This window comes from Pipra filicauda, unplaced genomic scaffold, assembly GCF_003945595.2.
Source record: "Pipra filicauda isolate LSUMZ 115617 unplaced genomic scaffold, ASM394559v2 scaffold1_size10287979_pilon, whole genome shotgun sequence".
Taxonomy (NCBI): Eukaryota; Metazoa; Chordata; class Aves; order Passeriformes; family Pipridae; genus Pipra; species Pipra filicauda.
The window spans coordinates 3,641,859-3,662,032 of NW_024104310.1; the positions used below are offsets into that span (position 1 = coordinate 3,641,859).

The window sequence follows — 20,174 nt, forward strand, 5'->3', positions numbered from 1 at the left end:
GTTTGATTTCATCTATCATCATAAAAGGGTCTACAGAAATTGCAGGAAGTACACAGTCATAGATTCCAAGATCAGAAGAGACTATTACAATTATTTAGTTTGACATCTTGTTCAGCGCAGGCCATCAGACTTCTTTGAAATGACTCCTGCTTCAGTGGTATCATCTCCTAGAAAAGCATCTAAAAATCTTGATTTTTAAATTTCCAGAGATGTTGTTGCAAAGCTTAATTCACCATTTAAAAAAAACGAACAAAGTAAACCCAAATTCTTATCAATAGGAAGGTTGTTTCTCCATTTATTAAAAGTTGCTTAAAAGATTAAATTTATTTTTAAAGGTTAATAACTAGGCTCCAGTAATGAACTTCAGAACATGATACAAACCACCATGTAACCTGTACTATGTCATCACTGAAACAGGAATGTAGAAAAGACATTTAAAGGACGGTATTTAGAGCATTTTAAACCTGATCTTTTCTAAGATCTATTCAAAGGACAGACAGTATCAGCCTCTCTAGCTCCTGGCTAAGGCACTAGAAATGGTTACACAGACAGTCTCTATAAGGGACCCCATAAACCTCTGGAAAAGATGAGACTGCACTGCACAGTGGGAAGGGGATGCTCCAAGGACCCTCCAGTTTAGCTCTATCTTGAAGTCTCCTCTGCTCCCAGGGTTGGGAGAGCAGTTCCTTCACACCTGCATGCAGGGGTGGCAGGTAGGCAGGAGGAAGTGGGGCAACACAGCATGACCACAGCTTGTGGCCACAAATGCAGCAGAGAGTGCCTCCTTCCAGGACATGTAACACTTCCGAGTCTTGCAGTCAATGAAGAGGAAGCTTCCAAGAGCCACTCCAAGTTCAATAAGCTTCACTACAGCCTCAGCAATGCCACATGTCTGGACAGCAAGTACCGGTCATAGTGCAGTCTTTGTGACCATGACATATATTTGGTGAAAAGACCACGCAGTCCCTCTTAGCAGCAGCTCATCTCTGTGCCGCTACCCAATTCAGTCTCTCCATGATGTGCTGGTACTGATGCACACCCGGACACAGCAGCTTGCAGATATCTCACAACTGGGAGAGGTGCCAAGGATGGAGCAGTCCCATGGGACCAACTGTGGAGACTTAAGTGCCGAGAACAGTGGTCCCATGGGACCAAGGAGGTGGATTTTAACATTATGAACTCTTTCCTAACCGGCCTGCTTCTAATGGATAGCACATTTGCTGTCAAAGTGCTTTGAACTGATTCTACATAAAATTAATCTAATTAAAACTGTGTAAAACCCTTAAACTATTTCTAGCTTTCTATGAATTTTAGTCCTTTACAAGAAATGAGGCCATCAGTCCACCCTGCACTGGATGCATGACTGCATTTCACTGAGCTGTCATGCTCAGAGCAGTGGGTTGAAGCTGCCCAGTTCCCTAAGGTGACACTGGACCAGAAGGACCTCATGTGATGCAGATAATGGGGCCAAAAGTGAAGGAGTGTGGCACAGGCTTTGAAGTCCAAACCCTGGAGAATGAGGCCAGTGCAGGGGTATCTGTAGAGCGTCTGTCCCTGTTGCTCACTGACACCATGCAAGCAGTAGGTGTTGGGCACTCACTAGTTCACCCTGCCTGAGCTGCAGGCACCGGCACAGATTTTGGGGCCCAACAAAGAAGCACTCTTAGAAAGGCAGCAAGGTGGAAAAATTTTCAGAGGGCTTTTCTGGACACTGGCAGTTTCTGTTCTATTTTGGGATCCTCTCCCGACATACACTCTTCTGAGACTCAGCATTGTGGAACACCAGTACGCTTTTCTAATTTTTCCAGAAAATATTCTCATTAACAACGTTATCTATTTATCTCTAAATTTGCTACTTACCAACATAACTCCTCCCATACAAACAGCTAAGCAAAGTGCCTCTTCTCTCCACACAGAAGAGAATCAGCAGGGAGTCCTCCTTCTGTGAACCCTCTCATCTCTACCCAGAAAGGGTCAGCTTTCCCATATTCTTTGACTTGTCTCCTCTTCCAAACCTTTACTTTGCGGACTCTGAATGCTCAGTTAAGCAAGGACAGCCAGGACAGCCCTCCCACCATCTGCTCCCTCACGCTTTGCCTGAAGAACAGGATAGAGCAAAACCCCACTCCCCGACTCCACCAGGGCATCACTCCCCCATCATGTGAAGCAGGAGCAGCGGGTGGTGTGGTGCCCACATGCAGTTGCTATGAAGCCTCTCTCCTCCTCAGCAAGGTTTAATTAGCAGAACAATCTTAATAAGCAGAGACAACACCATCATGCCCTGCCATCACAAAACACCCCAAGCCCTGCAAACCTGCCTGCAAAGGCAGCCACGAGGCTGGCAACCTCACTCACTTCTGTGGTGTACAGGAGGTGATTAGCTCTTCTACACCAGTGGTGTAAACAACAGTGTGGTGTAGCTAATTCCCTGGCCCAGGAGCCTAAGCCATGCTCCAAGTTGCTGTGGAGCTGGTCACTGTCTGTGAAGGTAGTTGGGACACACACACACCACCTCTTCAGGCCCTCTCCTGCTACTGTGCTGGCTGGGAAAGCAGCACCAGCCTGTAATGTCCAAAGAGTATCTTGCTGGATGGTCATCCCCTCTTTGGGCCCAAATGGTCCCCAGGTCTCTACAATGTGCAGTTCTTTGCCAGCCTGAGAACCAGAAGGCTATTTCCCACAACAGTCCAGAAACCAGGCAGCAATATCAAAATGTCTGGTGGAGTTCACTATGGCCCAACTGCCACGGGCCCAAACACTCCAATCTGGGCCATCACAAATATCTTCTCATCAGTTTTAAAGCAGCTCACACTCACATGGCAGCCCCGTGCCTCAGGTGCTTCCTGGAGTGGGTCTGGAGAGGGATTATCACCCTGGAGCTCAGGAGCTGACACACAGGTGCCACAGTGCTGCAGCTGCAGCTTCCCTGGATCCGGCCCAGGGAGCTTGCTCCTCCCTTCCTGGACCAGCAGGGCCGCGGCTGTGTCACGCTCCGCACTGGAGGCACTCCACACACTCAGGCATGGCAAGGAAGGGATGGCTGATATGAAGGTTTTCCCAGATGCTAGTGCCTTGCAAGAGTTCCCAGTAGGCTCACTGGGAAGCAGACTTCGCTGTAACAATAGTATCAAGAAAATATTTCTATTTTTATGAAAGCATGACAAAGCCATTTCCAGGGCTGTGTTCCCTACTTTATGTGGAAAAGCCACTTTTAAAAACCAGGATACAATATTTAACTATCCTGTAGACTGACAGGTTCCACTCCTTGCATTTTGAGATATTAGAAAGAGACCACCTCTCTCACCCTGCTTTAAAATTTTCTTCTCTTTCATTCCTTTTCAGTATCTTCTCTCACTTTTTTTGCCAGCCAGTTTACTTCATCCAAAACACACCAGGAAGGATCCTCCTTATTACCTTTAAACCTGTGTCCTGTCCTTCCTTCTTTAGAATGGATGGTTCCACGTGCAAACCTTCACCTTGACTGGGACTTGCTGCCCTACAACTGCTTTACAGGGCTTTACCTCTTCCTGCCCATTATCCTAGCTGGCAACCAGCAGCCATTCCCGCTCCAGGCAAACGGGCTTGCAAGGGGAAGAGATATGAAGGGAAAGAGCAGACAAACCCAGCAGTGAGAGGACACATGGCTTTGCTACGTTACTGAAGGACTTTGTAAGAGGACAAGCTCCCAAGGTGACAGTGTTTTGCCCTGCTTTCAGTTTCAAGCCCACTCGGCAGGAGGAAGGGGCTTTTCCTTGTAAACCATCGTCATACTTGGGCTGGCTTCCAGTCCTGCTCGAGCCCCTTTCCTTTGTTCATCTGCAGCACTCAAATAGCTGCAGAACAATGGCCGAGCAGTGGTGTGTACACACAGCTCTTCCTGCCCAGCCGGCCCCAGCCCCGGTGTGCACGTACTCGGTGTCGAGCAACCACGATTGTACAAGCTCGTTTTATGGTGTGACGACAAGAGCTTACACTGGCTTGGGGACGTTTTAAAAAGAAGTGCACAAGCACCTTCTCATGCTTACTCCATGAGAGTGGCCTGAGGAAAACAAAGTCCTCAGTGCATACAGGAACACCCATCAAAAGTGGGTGTGTTGCACCCACCATGCTGCACGTGGCTGAAACTGCAACAAAAACTGGAGTGTGTATGTGGCAGAAGAAGCTGAGTTCAGTTTTTTAAAACTGAAGAAAAGGAAGAACTTTTCCCCCTATTTTTCCCTGTACTAGGACTGAGCTTACCTAAGCCTATCAGAAAGGCCGTTCTGATACAGACCACATAATTAAATCAAATTTTCCCACATGCAGCCACTTCCAATCATCCCAGTATTCCCAAAGGCCTTTCTCTAGCAGAAGGTGAATGGATGTGCCGCTGCTTCGTGTGGACATCCAGTGCATGGAAATGGTCACTAGGATGGGAGCAGGAAAGGATCACAGGAAGATGGTGTTAAGGGTTAGATTTGTGGTTAGTTACCTGTCAGGACCAAAAGAAAGAGAAAGCAAAGCCATGGCATGATGCTGAAACTTACCCCCCTTCTGAAGTATGAAAAGTGGACAAACCCTGAAGGTCATGGTGGTAACCAGGACCTGTTTGCCTCCCTTGGCTCCCATGGCTGCTTTCAGTGCTGCTCGAGTTGGTTTTCACCAGAGGTTTCTTGCTGTAGGCCCCAGCTCTGGATTCTGCCTCAAACCCGTTCAGTGTTGACCTCTGAGCAGATCTGTTCCCCGTGACTTCATGCCGGTATCCATCATACCTGTTCTCATATGAAACAGGGGGATTTCTTGACAATTTGTATCCATGAGAAATCAGGAGGTCCTCGACACTGAACATGTTGTGCTGGTTTCACTCACAGCTGTGCCATCAGAAAGCTCTTTCCAGTTGGACCCATCACTAGAAAACAAAACCAAAAATAAGCAGAAGACTGCTTTAAACAAGGAAAGATATCTTTGATCAGCTGCTGGGCTACTGAAGCTAAAAATCTCATCCCCTGGACTCGGTTTTCCACCCTCTTAATAAAATAGATGAAGCAAAGTGCATGCAGATGCTGATGAATCATGTGATGGCTTTCCCTAGACAATACACCTCCTTGCACTCAGCCAAGCAGCAGATGCCATGCTGCCACTGCTGCTGCTGACTCAGTCCCTTTCACTCAAGAATTCACTGGTGATTGCAGCTTTCAGATTTCACTAATGTGATCTCAAAAAAATCTTTGCACTGGAGGTAAACCCACAACTTGAGCAGACATTTCCTTAGAAAACTGTTTTTCTCCAGTCATGGAGAGGTGTGTTCTATATTGTGTTTTAAGTTGCTGCAGGAGGAGGGAGCGAATTACAGGACAATATGCCTCTCCCTACAGGTCTGCCTATTGCAATTAAAAAAAAAGTTCACATGAACAATGACAAAATATACATAAGAACAAAACTGAATTATGCAACCACATGAGAAACCCAGGTAATATCGTGCAACACCCCAGCTAAACAGTCTTTTTTACAGCTTACTTTCTATTCTCCCTGCCTTGGCCCATTGGAAATTTGCAGTCCTCAGCTAGAATAACACAAAACCTAAGATTATAAATATGCTGGTTTTACAGCACATTTCCACTGAGTAACACGACTGGAAACAATCTGCAATGGCCTCCTCTATTGTGTCTCAATGATTTCCAAGACACAGGATGGTCAAGATTTTTCTTGCCCAGTGACAGCCCTCAATTCTGCACTGACTAGAGCAAAGATCCAGTAAAGTGAACTAGTTGGCCAGAAACAATCTCTATTGTCTATACCACTCTCACAGCTTATTATGGCAATTACAGAACACCCAGTCTTCCAGAGTTTTAAAACGAATGGAAGGTGACGTTCTGTACTGTAGGTTATGCAAAACAATGGACCCGTTCTGATACATTCCTCCCTGTTTGAATTGTGTCACCAGAAAAAAGAAATCTAAAAAAGGTGGATAAAGAGGTAAAATGCACAGAAATAAATTCTTTATGTAAAATATAAAACACAAGATGATTTTCCTTGCATGAGGAGTTCATTTAACATGCCTAGTGAGTACTGTATGTCCTTAGCAGTAGCAGGTCCACCTGTGAATCATGAGTCCAGCACTGGCAGCTGTTCAAAAGGAGACTGTCCCTGCAAAGATCATGACATGCAAGTACATTTTATACGCTGGTCTCTAATGCGCTCCTTGGGCACGCAAAAAGGGAGGAGTCTGTTCACTGCTGTTGACAATTATTTCCTTGAAATGGAGCAACTACTGAGATAGATGCTGTGTGTTTATTAGTACCAAATCTCCCAGGCTACATATACACAGAAGTGGATGGGTTGGCTTACTACATAAACCAGTTTCTGGGCTGCAGCCCTCTATATACTATGGCCACTTTTTGCCTATCCAGCACCTCACCCATTTTCTGTTCTGCCTTGTCTCCTGCATGTTCTGCAGGTTACAGAGCTGGTCTGACCAGCTGCTCTGGGCCAGCCTGGTGTGCAGCTCCTGGGCATGCAGGGACCCTCCAGCCACATCTGCCCTGCGCTGCTCACAGTGGCCACGGCACTCGCCCAAGGAGAGCCCACAGTGTGGAAAAACAGGCACGATTTTTATGCAGAGCCACAACTTTACTGGCAGCCTGGAATGCTGCAGAAGTGGCTTTTCAGCCTGAGAGCCTGCTGAGCACTTAAACCGGTTTGTCTCTAGAGCTTAATGAATCTCTTCCCTTTTCACACATGTAACACTACACACCCTTTAAAAACAGAGAAATAAAGCTCTGTGCTGAAGATATTTTAGGAGTAGCCCTTGCTAGAACAGGACTCCAAATTCCCAGTAAGAGCTCTGAGTAGGCGAGCCAGCAGTAAGTACAAGCAGACAGAAAGCAGGGAGGAGTGGGACCCTTCCCTCATGGAAGGAAGGGAAGGCTTTGTGGGTTATTTTTGAATGCTGACCTAAAAAGCTGATTTTCCATCCACCCCCTGCCCGGACTGTGCAAGGAGCCAGGTACAAGCAGAGCAAAGGGAACAGCTGGCTGCTAGAGCTGTTCAGCTTCTAAGGAGAGAAAGATCCAATGTGACTACCATAAACAGCAGAAAGCCCATCGAAGCGCTCACAGGTGCAAAGAAGAAATGTGCTTTTCCTGCTATTATCAGGCAGTCTTGGAGCAGAGCTTAACCCCCTCTCTGCCGCTGCTGCAGCCATGGTGGCATCAGAGAGACAAAGATGAGTGAGTGAGAAACCTCCAGTCCATGGGGTATACTCTGATCCTCCTTCTGGCACCAGCAGTGAGGAGCAATGAGTGGAAATGCACCACGAGGAACTGGTGTGACTGTCTCCTCCTGCTCCACAAACTTATCACATGTGGAAGGGAAAACCCCACAGTGCTGTGGGTGGTGGGGAGGCCCATCTGGAAGCAGGATGCTATCACTGTGCCCATCACAACACCGCAATCAGAACAACCAAGGGGATGAAGCCTGCACTGCTCTGCCTGCCATGGTGCCCTCGGCACCAACCCCCAGACGAGCTCTACCCAGACTCACCATATGTAAAAATGCTCCATGCTCATGGCACAAGCTCCAAAGAACCAGTAGCAGTGGTGGCAGGTGGTTGCTAGCTGGACACATGCCTTGAAGGGCTGTGCAGAAGTTGTGGGGAGGTGGCATCCCCTGCATAGGGGCAGGGAAGCTGGAGGTCATGCCTGATCAAAGCTTGCAGGACATCAACCATGTCAGCACCAGCATCTGCAAGGATGCTGGCCAGCTTTCCAAATCTGGCTTCAGCACTGGGACACTCACCCCACCCTCCCTTAGATAAATAAATCTAAAAAATAAAATCAAAGGAATTGGATTGGCAGGAGTAACAAAACCATTGCTGCAGCACTGTCATGTAAATAATCTGTCAGACTGGGCCACAGAGTAAAGGCTGTGCAGAGCTTCTAATTTGAGGGAAGATCAACAAGGCTGGAAAACAGTTTGTTTTTCCAGCGTTCATTTGTTTTGTTTGCCAATGACATCAGTGCTTTCTGATAGGGTTTGCTTCCTGAGGATGCCTGCTATCTTGCCAGCGTTTCCGACTTGTCCCCGGCAGCCAGTACAACTCTGCATTACATTAGAAACAGGGGCCAAGTTTTTCTCTGGAAACTTCTCAGCAGCACTCTCAGATGCAAAGAAACAAGCGTGAATGGCGGAAATCAGCATCAGCCCCCGTGCAGGCAGACACAATGGGGAGCTGCAGCCTCAGCGAGCGGGACACAATGGGACCACCAGATGGAAACGTCATCAGAGCACCTCGTCTCGGGGTGCTCCGTCCAAGAGTGAGGATCTCATCCCTGGCACTGAGAAAAGCCCAAAGCACTCCTGAAAAACACCCTGAAGAAATCTGGTGCTGGAGTTTCCTCTGAGCTGCTTTTGGAGCTCGTTCTCAGTGCGGAAAACACACGGGTTTCTATTGATGATCTGCATTTGTCTGTAGTTCTTTTCAGTGGTAGGGGTTCCCAAGCCTTATTATTTTGGGAGGGTACCACTGCCATCTGTATGGTAACCAGTGCTAGCAATGATGAATGCTAACACCTGCAGCAGTGGCAGGAGCAGTTCTTACCTCCATGCTCTGAGATAGCTTGCACGCTGTTGAACCCTCCCTTCATGGTGTTCCAAACAGCCCATTGGCAGGCTCCTTTCTTTAGCCCAAGTTCCAGAGAGCATCCTGGCACAGCAGCCACATATTGGCCTGGGAGACCAGAAGTGACAGAGAATTTGGCCCTGGCTGCCCTCTGTAACATCTCTTCAGCTCTCTGCTACTTGATTTTTTTTAATAGAAAACATAGAAGGAACATGATTCATATTGCAGAATTATGCCTACAGCAGCAAGAATTGCCAAAATCAAGGCACCCCACATGGACACATAATTTGCTGCAGTGTGTAATTACATGACTTGAGGCTACTGAATTCTGCAGGACTCCTGTCCCGGTTGATGTGCAGACTAGGTGATGCTGGTCTTCCCAGGTTTTATCTACAGCAGTTATCCAAACACTGTTCTGAAGATAGAGTTACTAACAGGCATCTAAATTACAAAGCATATTATCTAGATGGGTCACACATTAAACTAGCTTATCTTCACTCACGTCTGGGTGACATTATTCCCATTTCATATCAGACATGTGCCAGACAGAAGTATTTATACAGACAGACTAAAGTGAAAACAATTCCCTCCATTCTAGGCACCCCCTCTGAAGTGCCTACAACCTGATTTTTAAAAGAAAGACTTAGCTTTAAAAGTGAACTGGGTACGTTCAAAGCAACTGCTGCAAGAACCTAGTAGCTCTGCCTATCAACCCAAGTGTGGCAAATCAGCTGTCCACGCAATGAAAACGTGGGATAAGCAAAAAACCTGGTTGCAGTAATTTGTCTACTGTGCCTTCTTCCATTCCTCTGCCCATCTAATCCAACATCAACACTTTTGTCCAGGCAGCCCAATATCCCCCCCACCCCTGCTAACTTCTAACCACCATGCACCCTAGTGCTTTCATTTCCTTCTTCCCATTGCCCATCAGTCCTTCTTGCTATCCCTCCAGCAACCCTTCCTTGTCTTCCTGTCTTGTGGTTCCACCAGTTCAGCCACACTTCCCACACAGCCCACCACTGTGCTAGCCAGCCCATCCCATCCTCCTGCACCCCTTACAGCTTCTCCTGGCCAGTCCTCCGTTTGCTTCCATCACCCCCCATTCTTCCTTCCCCTCCTGATGAACACCTTCTGTCCTGTCTACATTTCCAGCAGAATTACCTCTGTGCCGGCTCTCTGCTCCCAGATTTGAGATCTCATCTCACCTGTTCTTGCAAGAAGCAAGAGCCATCTTTGCAGGGACGATCCCCCTCCAGCAGCACATGCTCTGTTGGCACATCCCCTGCAGCAGTTTACGGCATGAGCACCATCTCTGCACAGGGCTGGGTCAAGAGGGGGCTGCTCAGCACCAGAGGCTGGGGGGTGCTGATGTATGAGAGGGAAAAGTCTTTGGAAAATGGAGTAGCCGGAAACAGAGATGAGTCTGCCGAGGACATGCGCAGATGTCTCCGAGCCTTGTCACCACAGATGCTACTCCTGAACATGATGGCACAGCAGCTCTCAATCAAAAAGCTGGAGGATTTATCTTCTTTCCCCTTTTTAAGGTGGGCAAAACAACATTCCTTCTCTCCTCCCCCCTAGTTTTTCTTGGAAATGGTTGCATTGGTTTAGCTGACAATATTAAAATAAACTTATCCTGAGAGAGACACACAACCTGAAAGTCTCAGATCAAATGATAAAAGCCTGACAGACTACAGCAATGGAAAACAGGTTCTTGTAGTTGAAGTTTTAATACTAGATGGTGCTACTTGCTCCATCTAAATATAACCCTGAGCTACATCCCAGGAGAATATCTAAGGCTTTGGCCATTTTAATTGCTCCTGTTTTCTCACTCTGGTTTTGCATGTGTGCAGATAAGACAGCTTATCAAAAACACATTAAACGAGGCTTTTACCTTGCTAATTTCATCTTTTTGGGACAATAAAGTCAGATAGGACCATAAATGGCAGGCTGATGTGCTGCTGTGCCATGCCCCTGCCCTCTGCTGTAAACAACCACCACCACATCCACTGACTTGCAGACACACGCTCCATCGGGAAAGATAAAATTCATGTGCTTGAAGAGCCTTCAACAATGATGTTCACTATGATTAAATGTTAGATATTTAACGCAAAGATTCTCTAGAACAGAGGAGAAAGAGATTAGAGAATATTAATGCAAGTTGGATGTATTTGATTCGGTGGGGCTTAATTAAGCATAGGCTAGGAGTAAGGAAGGAGTAGGGAATTAGCCAGGGCTGCCTCCAAGCCATCAGTGAAAAAAAACCCTTCTAGAAATTCTCAAAGGATGGGTGAAGGGCAAACATATTATCTAACTTCAAACAAAAGGGGGAAGGAGACAGATCTGGGGTATCATAGACCAAACAGCCTTGCTTTGATACCAAATCAGACAAATTATTATTCAATCCACTTGTAAATGCTTATAACACGTGTTGATTTATCCTGGAGCAGGAGGGAGCAGGTGCGCAATCCAGGAAATTTCCCTCTCCCTGCTTCCCACCTCGCACTGCAACTGCACCCCCCCACACACATGATAAAGTCATGAGAAAACAGAAAATACAGACTTGTCAAGAACAAATTAAGTCTAATCTATTTAATTTTCTTCTTTGACAGAGCTGGGAGCAGAGTAACTATGGAAGAAAAAACAGTAGAAGTCACACATTGGAATGAGGAAAGCTTTTGATGGGTGCATGTGATAGTCTTATATGCAAACCAGGTGAATACAATTGAGGTATAATTTACTCTGGGCAGGTATACAAATGCTTCAAATCTGTACTCAAGGAATAGTTAGTAAATTCAATGTCAACCTGAAAAGACACATAAGGGCTGTGCCTGGGGTCTTGCTCTATTTGGTATTTCCATTAATGACTTGTAAATTAGAAGGAAGATTACAATTACAAATATGTAGGGAGTGCTGTGAGCATTTTCAGGGATTGCAATTAGAATAAAATCTTCATAAATTAGAGACCCAGTCTGAAATGAATGACTGAGATTCAATAGAGGCAGGTGTAAAAAACTATGCTGAAGAACAAGGATGCAATGCAAAAGTACGAAACGGAGCGGTACAGCTGGGGCTCTGGGGCTAGAGCTACAAAGACAGAAGACATCATTTGACTCAATGATCTTACAGACCTTTTCCAACCTTAACAATTCCACAATTTTATGGTAAGAGCAGTGCAGGGCTTGGTACACACAGCTGAATATGCTTGGAGACATATCAAGAGGAGCATCACATGTCAGGCTCTTTATTCCTCTCAGCCCTATATCCAGTTTGGGCCCTACCTCAAGCAAGATGCTGCTCACTGCCACTTACAGGAATGATAAAAAGCTTAGCCAAATGTGACCCTTAGAGAAGAGAGTACAAGAAGTGGGCTTGTTTAGTTGAAAGAAGGGGGAAGAGGAATGAGGGTGAGAGAATGAGAGATGATAAGTTTTAAATATGTCAGGCTGCTAAAAGGCAGGGACAATCTTGTCCTTCTCACTGCAGATGTGGAAAACCAAAGGGACTGGCTTAGCAGGCAGCAAGGGAGATTTAGGTTAGATATTAGGAGGAACTGTCTAGCCACAAAGATAGTTATCCACTGTTTATGCTGGGAGTCTGTGAATCTCCATCAATACAGGTTTTCAAGAACAGCCTCAACAAAGATCTATCAGAAATGGTGCAGATGAAGCAGATCCTACCCTCAGAACCAAGGGTGTGGGATGGAAACTAAACTTTTTGATATTCCTCCTTTCTCTCCTCCCCAAAAAGTTACTGTTTTGTTGGCATGCCCCACACATTACCACGAAAATCAGAACTCTTATGTACAAGTCTCACAGCCTTATAAAGAGCCACATCACCTGAATTACAATGTGGCTTTCCCCCTCCCCCACTAAAACTGTCCTTGCATCCCCTTTCCCAACATCCTCTGCAGGGAAGAGTGAGGGGCGTGCCAAGGGGAAGCAGGCCTGGCACAGGGGTAGGAACAGAAACTTTCCTCTCCTCCAGGGATGGGAGGGATAGGAAGCCTGAGACACAAGAGACACACCACTGCTCAGGAAGGTTTCTGAGCAGAGAAGAAGCAGCAGATGAGCTGAGTGGAGGCACCAGAACAGGGTCCTGACCAAAGGACTCATATCAGATCACAGGTATGCACCAAGCAAAGCTTCAAGAAAGTTCCCATTACAGTCAAAGTACACTGTACTAAACGCTTCAAAGCAGCTACTTCTAAATGCATAATCATTTCTACATGGAAGGAAGATGTGCCAAAGTCACTTCTGGAAGATAAGCCAACTTTATGCTGGCTCTGCATGTCTTCCCAGGCCAGTCTCTCCCACTCATCTCAAAGAATATAAAAAGAAATCTGTGAATTTTTGAGTTTAACCCTCATTACCTGTGGGCAGGAGAGTTCACATTTTTTCTCTAACACAAAGATTCACAGACAGTGAAAATTACAGCTCACATCCTCTTTGCATTCTTTGAGCAAAAAGAAAGCACTGAGGAACCATGCCAGAGAATAAATTAATGATATGATGTGTCTCCAATAAAATTAGGAAGCGGAGAGGATGAGAGGAGCAAGTCTTAAGAGTTTCTTTAACTCTCAGAAGGTAGTCATTCCTGTCTTGTATCTCACCCATGCACATACATCTGCAAACCCACCACCACAGCGTGAGAGAGAGTGCAGAGCATCTCCTGGGGGAGACCTTAGCAAGTACTCTCCAGGTGCTGCCAGCCCCATTTGTTAGGAGATTTCACAGTTTGCTTTCTCAGATTTGCCAAGAAAAAATGGTAGAGAGCTAGATTATTTTTTTTTACATTAATGGGGGTGTTTGAGTATTGGGTTCACACAATACTGAAAAACATGTCTGACTGTGCATGGATGGGAGTCGGTATCCAAAATAAGTTTGATTTTTAAATATTTCACGGACCAATCCATCCCCAACTGAACACTGATTCGCTGGGGCTCATAAGCATCCAAAGGCATAACAGGGAGAGAGGATACATCCAAGAATGCACAGATACCGCTGTTTGTATTAGCTGGTTTTCAAAATGTCAACAGCTTGCTTCCACTGATGACAGAACAGCACATTACTGGACCACTGAAATTGGTCCAGATTTTTTTCAGAGAAGGAGCAATTGTAAAAGAGTACTCACTGCTACTCTGTGCTCCAGATATAACCAGTCCTTACACCAATTGGCAGCATATGGTGTATTTCCTCAAATGACAGCTTTTGTTTGTCACAACAGGAGAAGAAAATAGTACATTTATTAAACAAAGCGTAACTAGTCAACTCTTTCCATCCCTGAAAGGAACTGCCGAAGTGGATATTTTTTAAGACTCGGATGAACGTTTCCATGCTGTTTACAGTTATGTATGGAGAAATCCAGTCTGGTCGGACAAAGCACAGGGAATTACATTTGTCACTCATATCTTAAAATTAGGATACTATGGTCTAATCATCCCACCTAAAACACCTATGGGCAGAGTGCTAATAAGCTACTCCCATGCTAGGACTACATGGATAAGTATTATTGTTTGTATTTTTTTAATAGAAAAGTTCTCCATCTGTACAAGCCAAAAAGAAAAGGGGGGAAAAAAAAGGATCTCAATAATAACTGTATTAAATCTTTCAAAGCACAATTTTTTAATAAGGGATCTATCACACAGCTGAACTTCTTTGAGGTGACAGTGACATGACTTATAGAGCCTGGGCTCTGTGATCAAAAGGATTACACGCATTAGCATCCTACTAATCACAGCAGGACAGGCCGGCCCGTCAGGCCAGGACTCATGGAGGAGTGATCCGTAAACAAACACTTTCTCCTGCTCACAAATGTGGCTGGGAGCAGAGGCGTTCCAAGGTTGGTGTGGTCTTCTCCTCTTTCAAAGAGATAAGGATTGTGTCTGCTGGAGTAAATAAATTCTCAGCATAGTCTTACACATCTGTTTGTTTACTCATTTTCAGACACTACCATCCTCTCCTGTGTGTTATCCCTTCTATATTACCCTTGTACGTATAATCAAATGCCCTCTCTTCTGGATTGACCCTCTGCTTCTTCCTGTATTAAGACGCCTTTGATCTTTCTTTCTTGGATCTTTGTGTCCTGACTAGTAGTCTCTGCAGGATTTCTCCCCAACCCCTTGCTCTACCAGAAAATAAATGCCAAAATAGCATTTTTATGCATTAGCATAAAAAAAAATAAGACAGATATTTGAGAAGCCTACACACAAGCGGCGCTGTGCTGTCGAGGCACTGTGCGTGCTGGGCAGGGCTGACCCACCAGTAAGGTAAGCCCAGGCTGGTGAAAGGTGACCCAGCTGTTGAGCACAGATAAGTCCCCTGGACCAACAAGGTGAGCAGCCATCATCACAATCGGGGAAGACAGACCACCCTGAAATTTCAGAAACGAGCTGTTCATTCTTCCCCCTTCATCACGTTCTTGGTGACTTGCAGGGCCTCCTCAGCACTTCCAAAAAGCAGAACCCAGCCTTTAACTTTTGTCTTTTTCTCGACCAGCTGAGATTTCAGAACGCCTTCCCTTGCCCCACCATTTGAGATGGTCTAAGTTATGGCTGACAAGTTCTATTAATATCCTAACTGTAATACTCTTAGGCAAAGAGGCTGCTGCTGCTTTTTGTTCCCTGCAGGCACTGCCAATACCAGAACTGAGGGTTATTTCTAGGCAGATGCGAAAAGATGCCATCAGTTCACATAGAGACCTTAACAATCTCATCACGTCTGCTGGAAGGCTGACCAACTCCTTCCTTCATAGGTGGAACTGGTGAGTAAGTTTCCCCAGCAAGACCAAGTCCACTGGCTCTTGAAACAAAGCACAATAGCAAGGTTGCAGAAAGTGAGATAACCCTTTCCACTCAAGAAGTAGAAAACAACATCTGTTGAAAAACAAATAAACTGATGTAATGGCTTCAGCAAGAGACCCAGAGGATTTTAGAGATGCAGCCCGTGGATTGGTCAACACATTGTGAACAGCAAATTACAAGAGAACAATTGTTTCATACCAAGCTCTCCCACCCCTGAACTCCCTCAAGGTTAATTAAGATGGCCTCTGGCCAAATTAATTAGAAGGGAAGATTTGGGCAGGACTTTGCTATGCACTCGTAACTAGTTCCAAAGTGACCAAGAAGTTCAGAAATACCCCACCTTCCAAACAGAATTTGCTTGGCAAAAAACAAGCTCACATGTGCCATGTCATTTCTCTGACAATCAGGAGAAACACTTAAAAGTAATGTTTCCCTAAGTAACGGCTAAGGCAGAAGAACTTTCTGCATCCTTCCCACTGAACAATATGCCCTTGTTTATTTTCTGTGTGCTTTTTAGGTCATAAGAGGCCAGTGAAATTATCCATCTAAAGAACAATATAGCACTGTAACATGCCACTCAATACTCACAGGCTGGCAGACCCTGAAAGATCAATCTTTTCCAAGAGCTAGCAAATGTATGTTGCAGCATGAAGAAATACTGAGCATCATCATAGGAAGAGAGGATGCAGAAGGGCCTAGCCTTCAAAACGAGAGACTAAATAGGTATTTTAGTTGATATTCTAATATGCCCCAATGGCACAGCTTAGGAGACTATCCTGCCTTGAGTGGCACAACCATGCCTAGCTTCTCTACCCCACAGCAGCAGTTTGCTTCAACTTCCTCCAGACTCCTGCTGCCTTCAGCATCCTTGGAAAAAGGAATAGCTGGCAGGACCACACTTTTTTCCTCCAAGTGGTACCACAGTGAGTGGTAGAACTGCAAGAGGATAGTAGGGTACAGCAGATCTAGCCTCTGTGATTACAAACCAAGTGCTGGCACAAATTAAGGCTCTTGCAGTGGCTGCATCTCTTAACTGCAGAGCCCTTCTCTGTCATTAATCTGATATTCCTTAGTCTGAAGCTAAAAGGTTGCTATTTTCCATGTGTCTGTTACCCACAAACAGCAACAGCATTTCTCGGCAGAATCGGAACTTCTGAAGTAACAATGAGAAACTGCTTCAGCTCACGCAAAGAAGTGCATTTGAATACTTTTCAGCAGGACACAATTCTCATTGTCACTAGCCAATATTTAATGGCTTGACTGTGTGGATCCGACTGACTACTTAGAACACTTACATCGTAAGTTCACTTAAAGACATAGGCTGAAGTAACTTAACATGTAAGGTCCATGCCATTAAAAAGCCATTATTCTCAACTGTAGACCAAATAAAAAAGAAAGGGAAAGAAACAAAACAAACACCACCATCCTTAATAGATGCAAGAGTCCTTTGGCACAGATCCAGTGGCAGACTAAGGCCATAATTTGCAATTGTGAGGCAATTATGAAATGACATAACAGCGCAGATCTCCTTCTGACAGAACAGCTGGGTTTTTGTCTCCTTTGCAAAAGAACATGCTTTAAAACAACCACCAAAAAGGGAAAACCCCCAAAGATCCCTTTGACTGCTCTGTAAATACCGGAGTACGGATAAATACCAGGAGGGGAAGCACTTGTTTCAGACCCTGATGCCACATCCTGGCGGGTCGGTGGGAGCCGGCCCCAAGCCGCAGCCGGTGCCCCGGTCCCGGGCGCAGGGGACCACAGCGGTAAATGGAAGGGAGCGGCTCCAGCGAGCGGCACCGACTAACTTCCCCGGAACCTCTCTGCTCAGGGCGAGCTCCCGCGGGGATGTCGGCAGAGAGACGGGGGTCGCGGGGGAAAGAGAAGAACGAGCAGGTGCAAAGCGATGGGAACCCGAGGGATGTGCCCCCCGCTGCCGCGCATCGCCGCCCGCCCCGGGACACCTCCGAGCGCCGCCGTCCTCCCCCTCCCCGCCTCCTCCAGCCGCCCACCGCCCCCTCCCCGACCTGCTCGGACTCACCTCTCCGGGCGGCCGCCCTCAGACCCTGGGGTGGCGGCGGGGCCGCCGCGCTGAGCGGCCACGGCAGCCGGGAGGCGCCGAGCCCGCGGCGGGGCGGGACCGGGCGGGACCGGGCGGGGACGGGCTGGACGCACCGCCCGCCCCCCGCGCCCCCGCCCGCCCGGCCCGGCCCGCCCGGGCGGCTCTGCGGGCAGCGCCGCGGTGGGGGCTGTGCGGGGTGGGTCGTCTTCTCCCGAAAGTTGGACGGGCACCTTCTGCCCCTTCTCTGTCCGCAGCTGAGCTCAGCCCACGGCTCATCTGAGATGAGCGGCATCAACTTTCTCAGCACAAGGAAAATCTGCAGAAGGGATTCATCAAGGATGGAGAGGGACAAGAAGAGACCCCTCCAAAACTTGGTGGTCCTGCTGGGGCCCAGATGTGCACCCAAAGGGCTTGTCCTCAACATGGTTTTCAAGCATTTTTGAAGTATTGCTTCTTGCCTGCTTCCCCACCTCTCCCCTCCCCATAATTTATTCAGCCTCTAGAAACAGGTGAATAATATGCAGATCTGTTTTGGTTTAATGACATTCTCAAAAAGAGTGTGATTGTGAATCATTTACTTCAGTAATTGCTTGGGCCCATCAGTTGCTCACCATGTCTTAATTGACTTTTACCCCAGGCTATCAAAGCGCTTTACGCATGTTCATAAATTGAGTCCTATTCAATATGTGTTCTAGTTAATAGTGAGAAAACAAGGGCAGTAAAGTTACACGATGAGTCCAAGGTCATAGGAGAAGTCTGTGGGAGAGCCTAGAACTACATACAGGTTTCCTGGTGCCCTGGTTTTGCAGGGCTCTGGGAGTAATTGTCATTGACCTGCTTTTCTACGGACATCCCCTTTTGTCTTCCAGCAGTGAGGATCTGAGCCTGCAGCTGCTGACACATGATGTAGCCACCAAGGACAATGCCACCAGCAGCAGGGGGACCTTCAGCAAGACCCCTTACACCCTGTCCCTGAAGGGTACATGTGGAGTTCTTCGTGGCTTTGCTGGCTGGAAAACACCCACGTTTTCCAATGGTAAAGCCTAGTAGCTGACACAGTCAATCAGCAGAAAGTTTAGGTCTTGTCACAGAGCAGCTTCATGTGGGCGTGACGATAGCAAGGGTTTCCATCAAGGAAGCCATGCTGACACAAGTTACGGTTTATTATTTAAATATCTTGGCTCCAACAGGCAAATTGGGAGTTCTGAGTTTTTCAAATACCTATCTCCACTGTGTTGTATGAAAAAAATTCCAGGATGATTTTCTCATCTGCATGGCTGCAGCTCTGAGCTGTTTGCTCTCCTTGGTTGTAGGAGACAGTCCTGTTTACATCCCTTCTTCCTGAGCCAAAAGCTTTTGCTCCCAGTTGCATACTCATGATGCATCACACGGAGCAGGTCCTTGCTCCTGGAGCTCATGGCTCCCTGTTGGGAAAGCTGCTGTGCTGGCTTTAGGGGATGGAAAGAGGTGGGGGGGGCAGGCTGGACCTACCACTTTAGTGAAAGAAATTGGATCATTTACTGATAATGTCAAGGCAAAGGGAAGAGACATCTTTAAATCTTCAGGAGGTCACAGCCTGTGGAGAACATGATAAAAGCACAGAGGACAACACACCTTGGGTCTGCCTCTCTGCACCTGGGGCTAATTTTTGTTACATCTCTTCTGAGAACACTTTGTGGACTGCAAAGGGAGGTGCAGCCCTTGGAAGGAGGCACTTCTGCAGATTAGTCTGGAGTCCTGCAGTCAGTGAAGATTTCCCCTGAGCGAAGTCAAAAGGCCTTAAGCTGAAAAACAGAGCAAAAGCTCCTAAAAGAAGAAAACAATGCCCGTGCTTCTAGCTCTCCTGTTACAGAGGAAAACCTGAAAATCTGAGCTGAACATAGCTCCATAGCTGGGCACCAGAAAGCAAACATGATTTTTGAGGCAACATCAGGGATGGCTCGGGCTAGATTCACAATTAAGGACCAATGATGGCTGCCAGCCCCAATTCATGTCCAAGTGGGATTGCCCAGAGGGCTGGTGTAACACATGGAGCTGTTAGTCTGTGGTTTGGGAAGTCTGAGGGCTGTGCTCCTCAGTGTCAGCAGAGCTTTCAGGGACTCCCTTTGCTTCTGCTGCATCTTGCCCTCTGCCTGTTAGAGAGCAAACTCTTTGGGCACATGTTGCTTCACTCTGCCTTTGCTCAGTGCTTGGATCAGTGGGGATGTGGTCTCAGGTTGTACTGCAATGCAGACTGTGACTGCCAGGAGAAGGGTAAAGATGCAGGAAAGCAGAGCAGGCAGGAATGCAATTCTGCTTTTTGAGTCAATGTGCACAACTGATGGAGCATTGCTCCCCTGCAAAGCCTGCAGTCCTGAGGCCACCTAGAGATATCTCTCTCCTGGCTCTTTCCAGAGAAGGGGACCACAGTCAGACATTCTTGAGTTTAGAGTTTCAGCCTCAAAAAGGCTGAAAGAACTAAATGTGGCTGCATGAGAAGCATACAGATGGAGTTTGTGTAAGAGAAAAGAGCACTAAAGGCACTGTCCTGCCATGTAGGACCCTTGACATGGGTGAAAATCAGTGTGAAGGGGCAGAGCGTCATCATGGGGTAACAGAAGAGAAGTGCAAAGAAACCACAGATCAAAAGCCAACAGTGTCTTTGTACAGCTAAGGTGGGTATCCGAACAGGAGCACAGTGGGGCTGCATGAACCCAGCAAGCAGTAGAGGC

The 20,174-nt window shown here is 46.8% G+C and overlaps 1 protein-coding gene across 3 annotated transcripts in view; it reads right to left on the reverse strand.

Moving 5' to 3' along the window:
* Positions 1 to 20,174, reverse strand: part of JCAD (junctional cadherin 5 associated) — a 60,020-nt gene that overhangs the window by 11,161 nt on the left and 28,685 nt on the right. The window contains exons 1-2 of one of the 3 annotated variants that reach the window (XM_027717359.2): positions 17,443 to 17,482; positions 4,527 to 4,888 (exon numbers count right to left, since the gene is read on the reverse strand). In XM_027717359.2, the coding sequence (XP_027573160.1) occupies positions 4,527 to 4,828 (302 nt within the window). In that variant the 5' untranslated portion in view covers positions 4,829 to 4,888; positions 17,443 to 17,482. Of the gene's footprint in view, positions 1 to 4,526; positions 4,889 to 17,442; positions 17,483 to 20,174 lie in introns of those variants that run through there. The other 2 variants (XM_027717360.2, XM_027717365.2) reach the window with 2 other exon arrangements.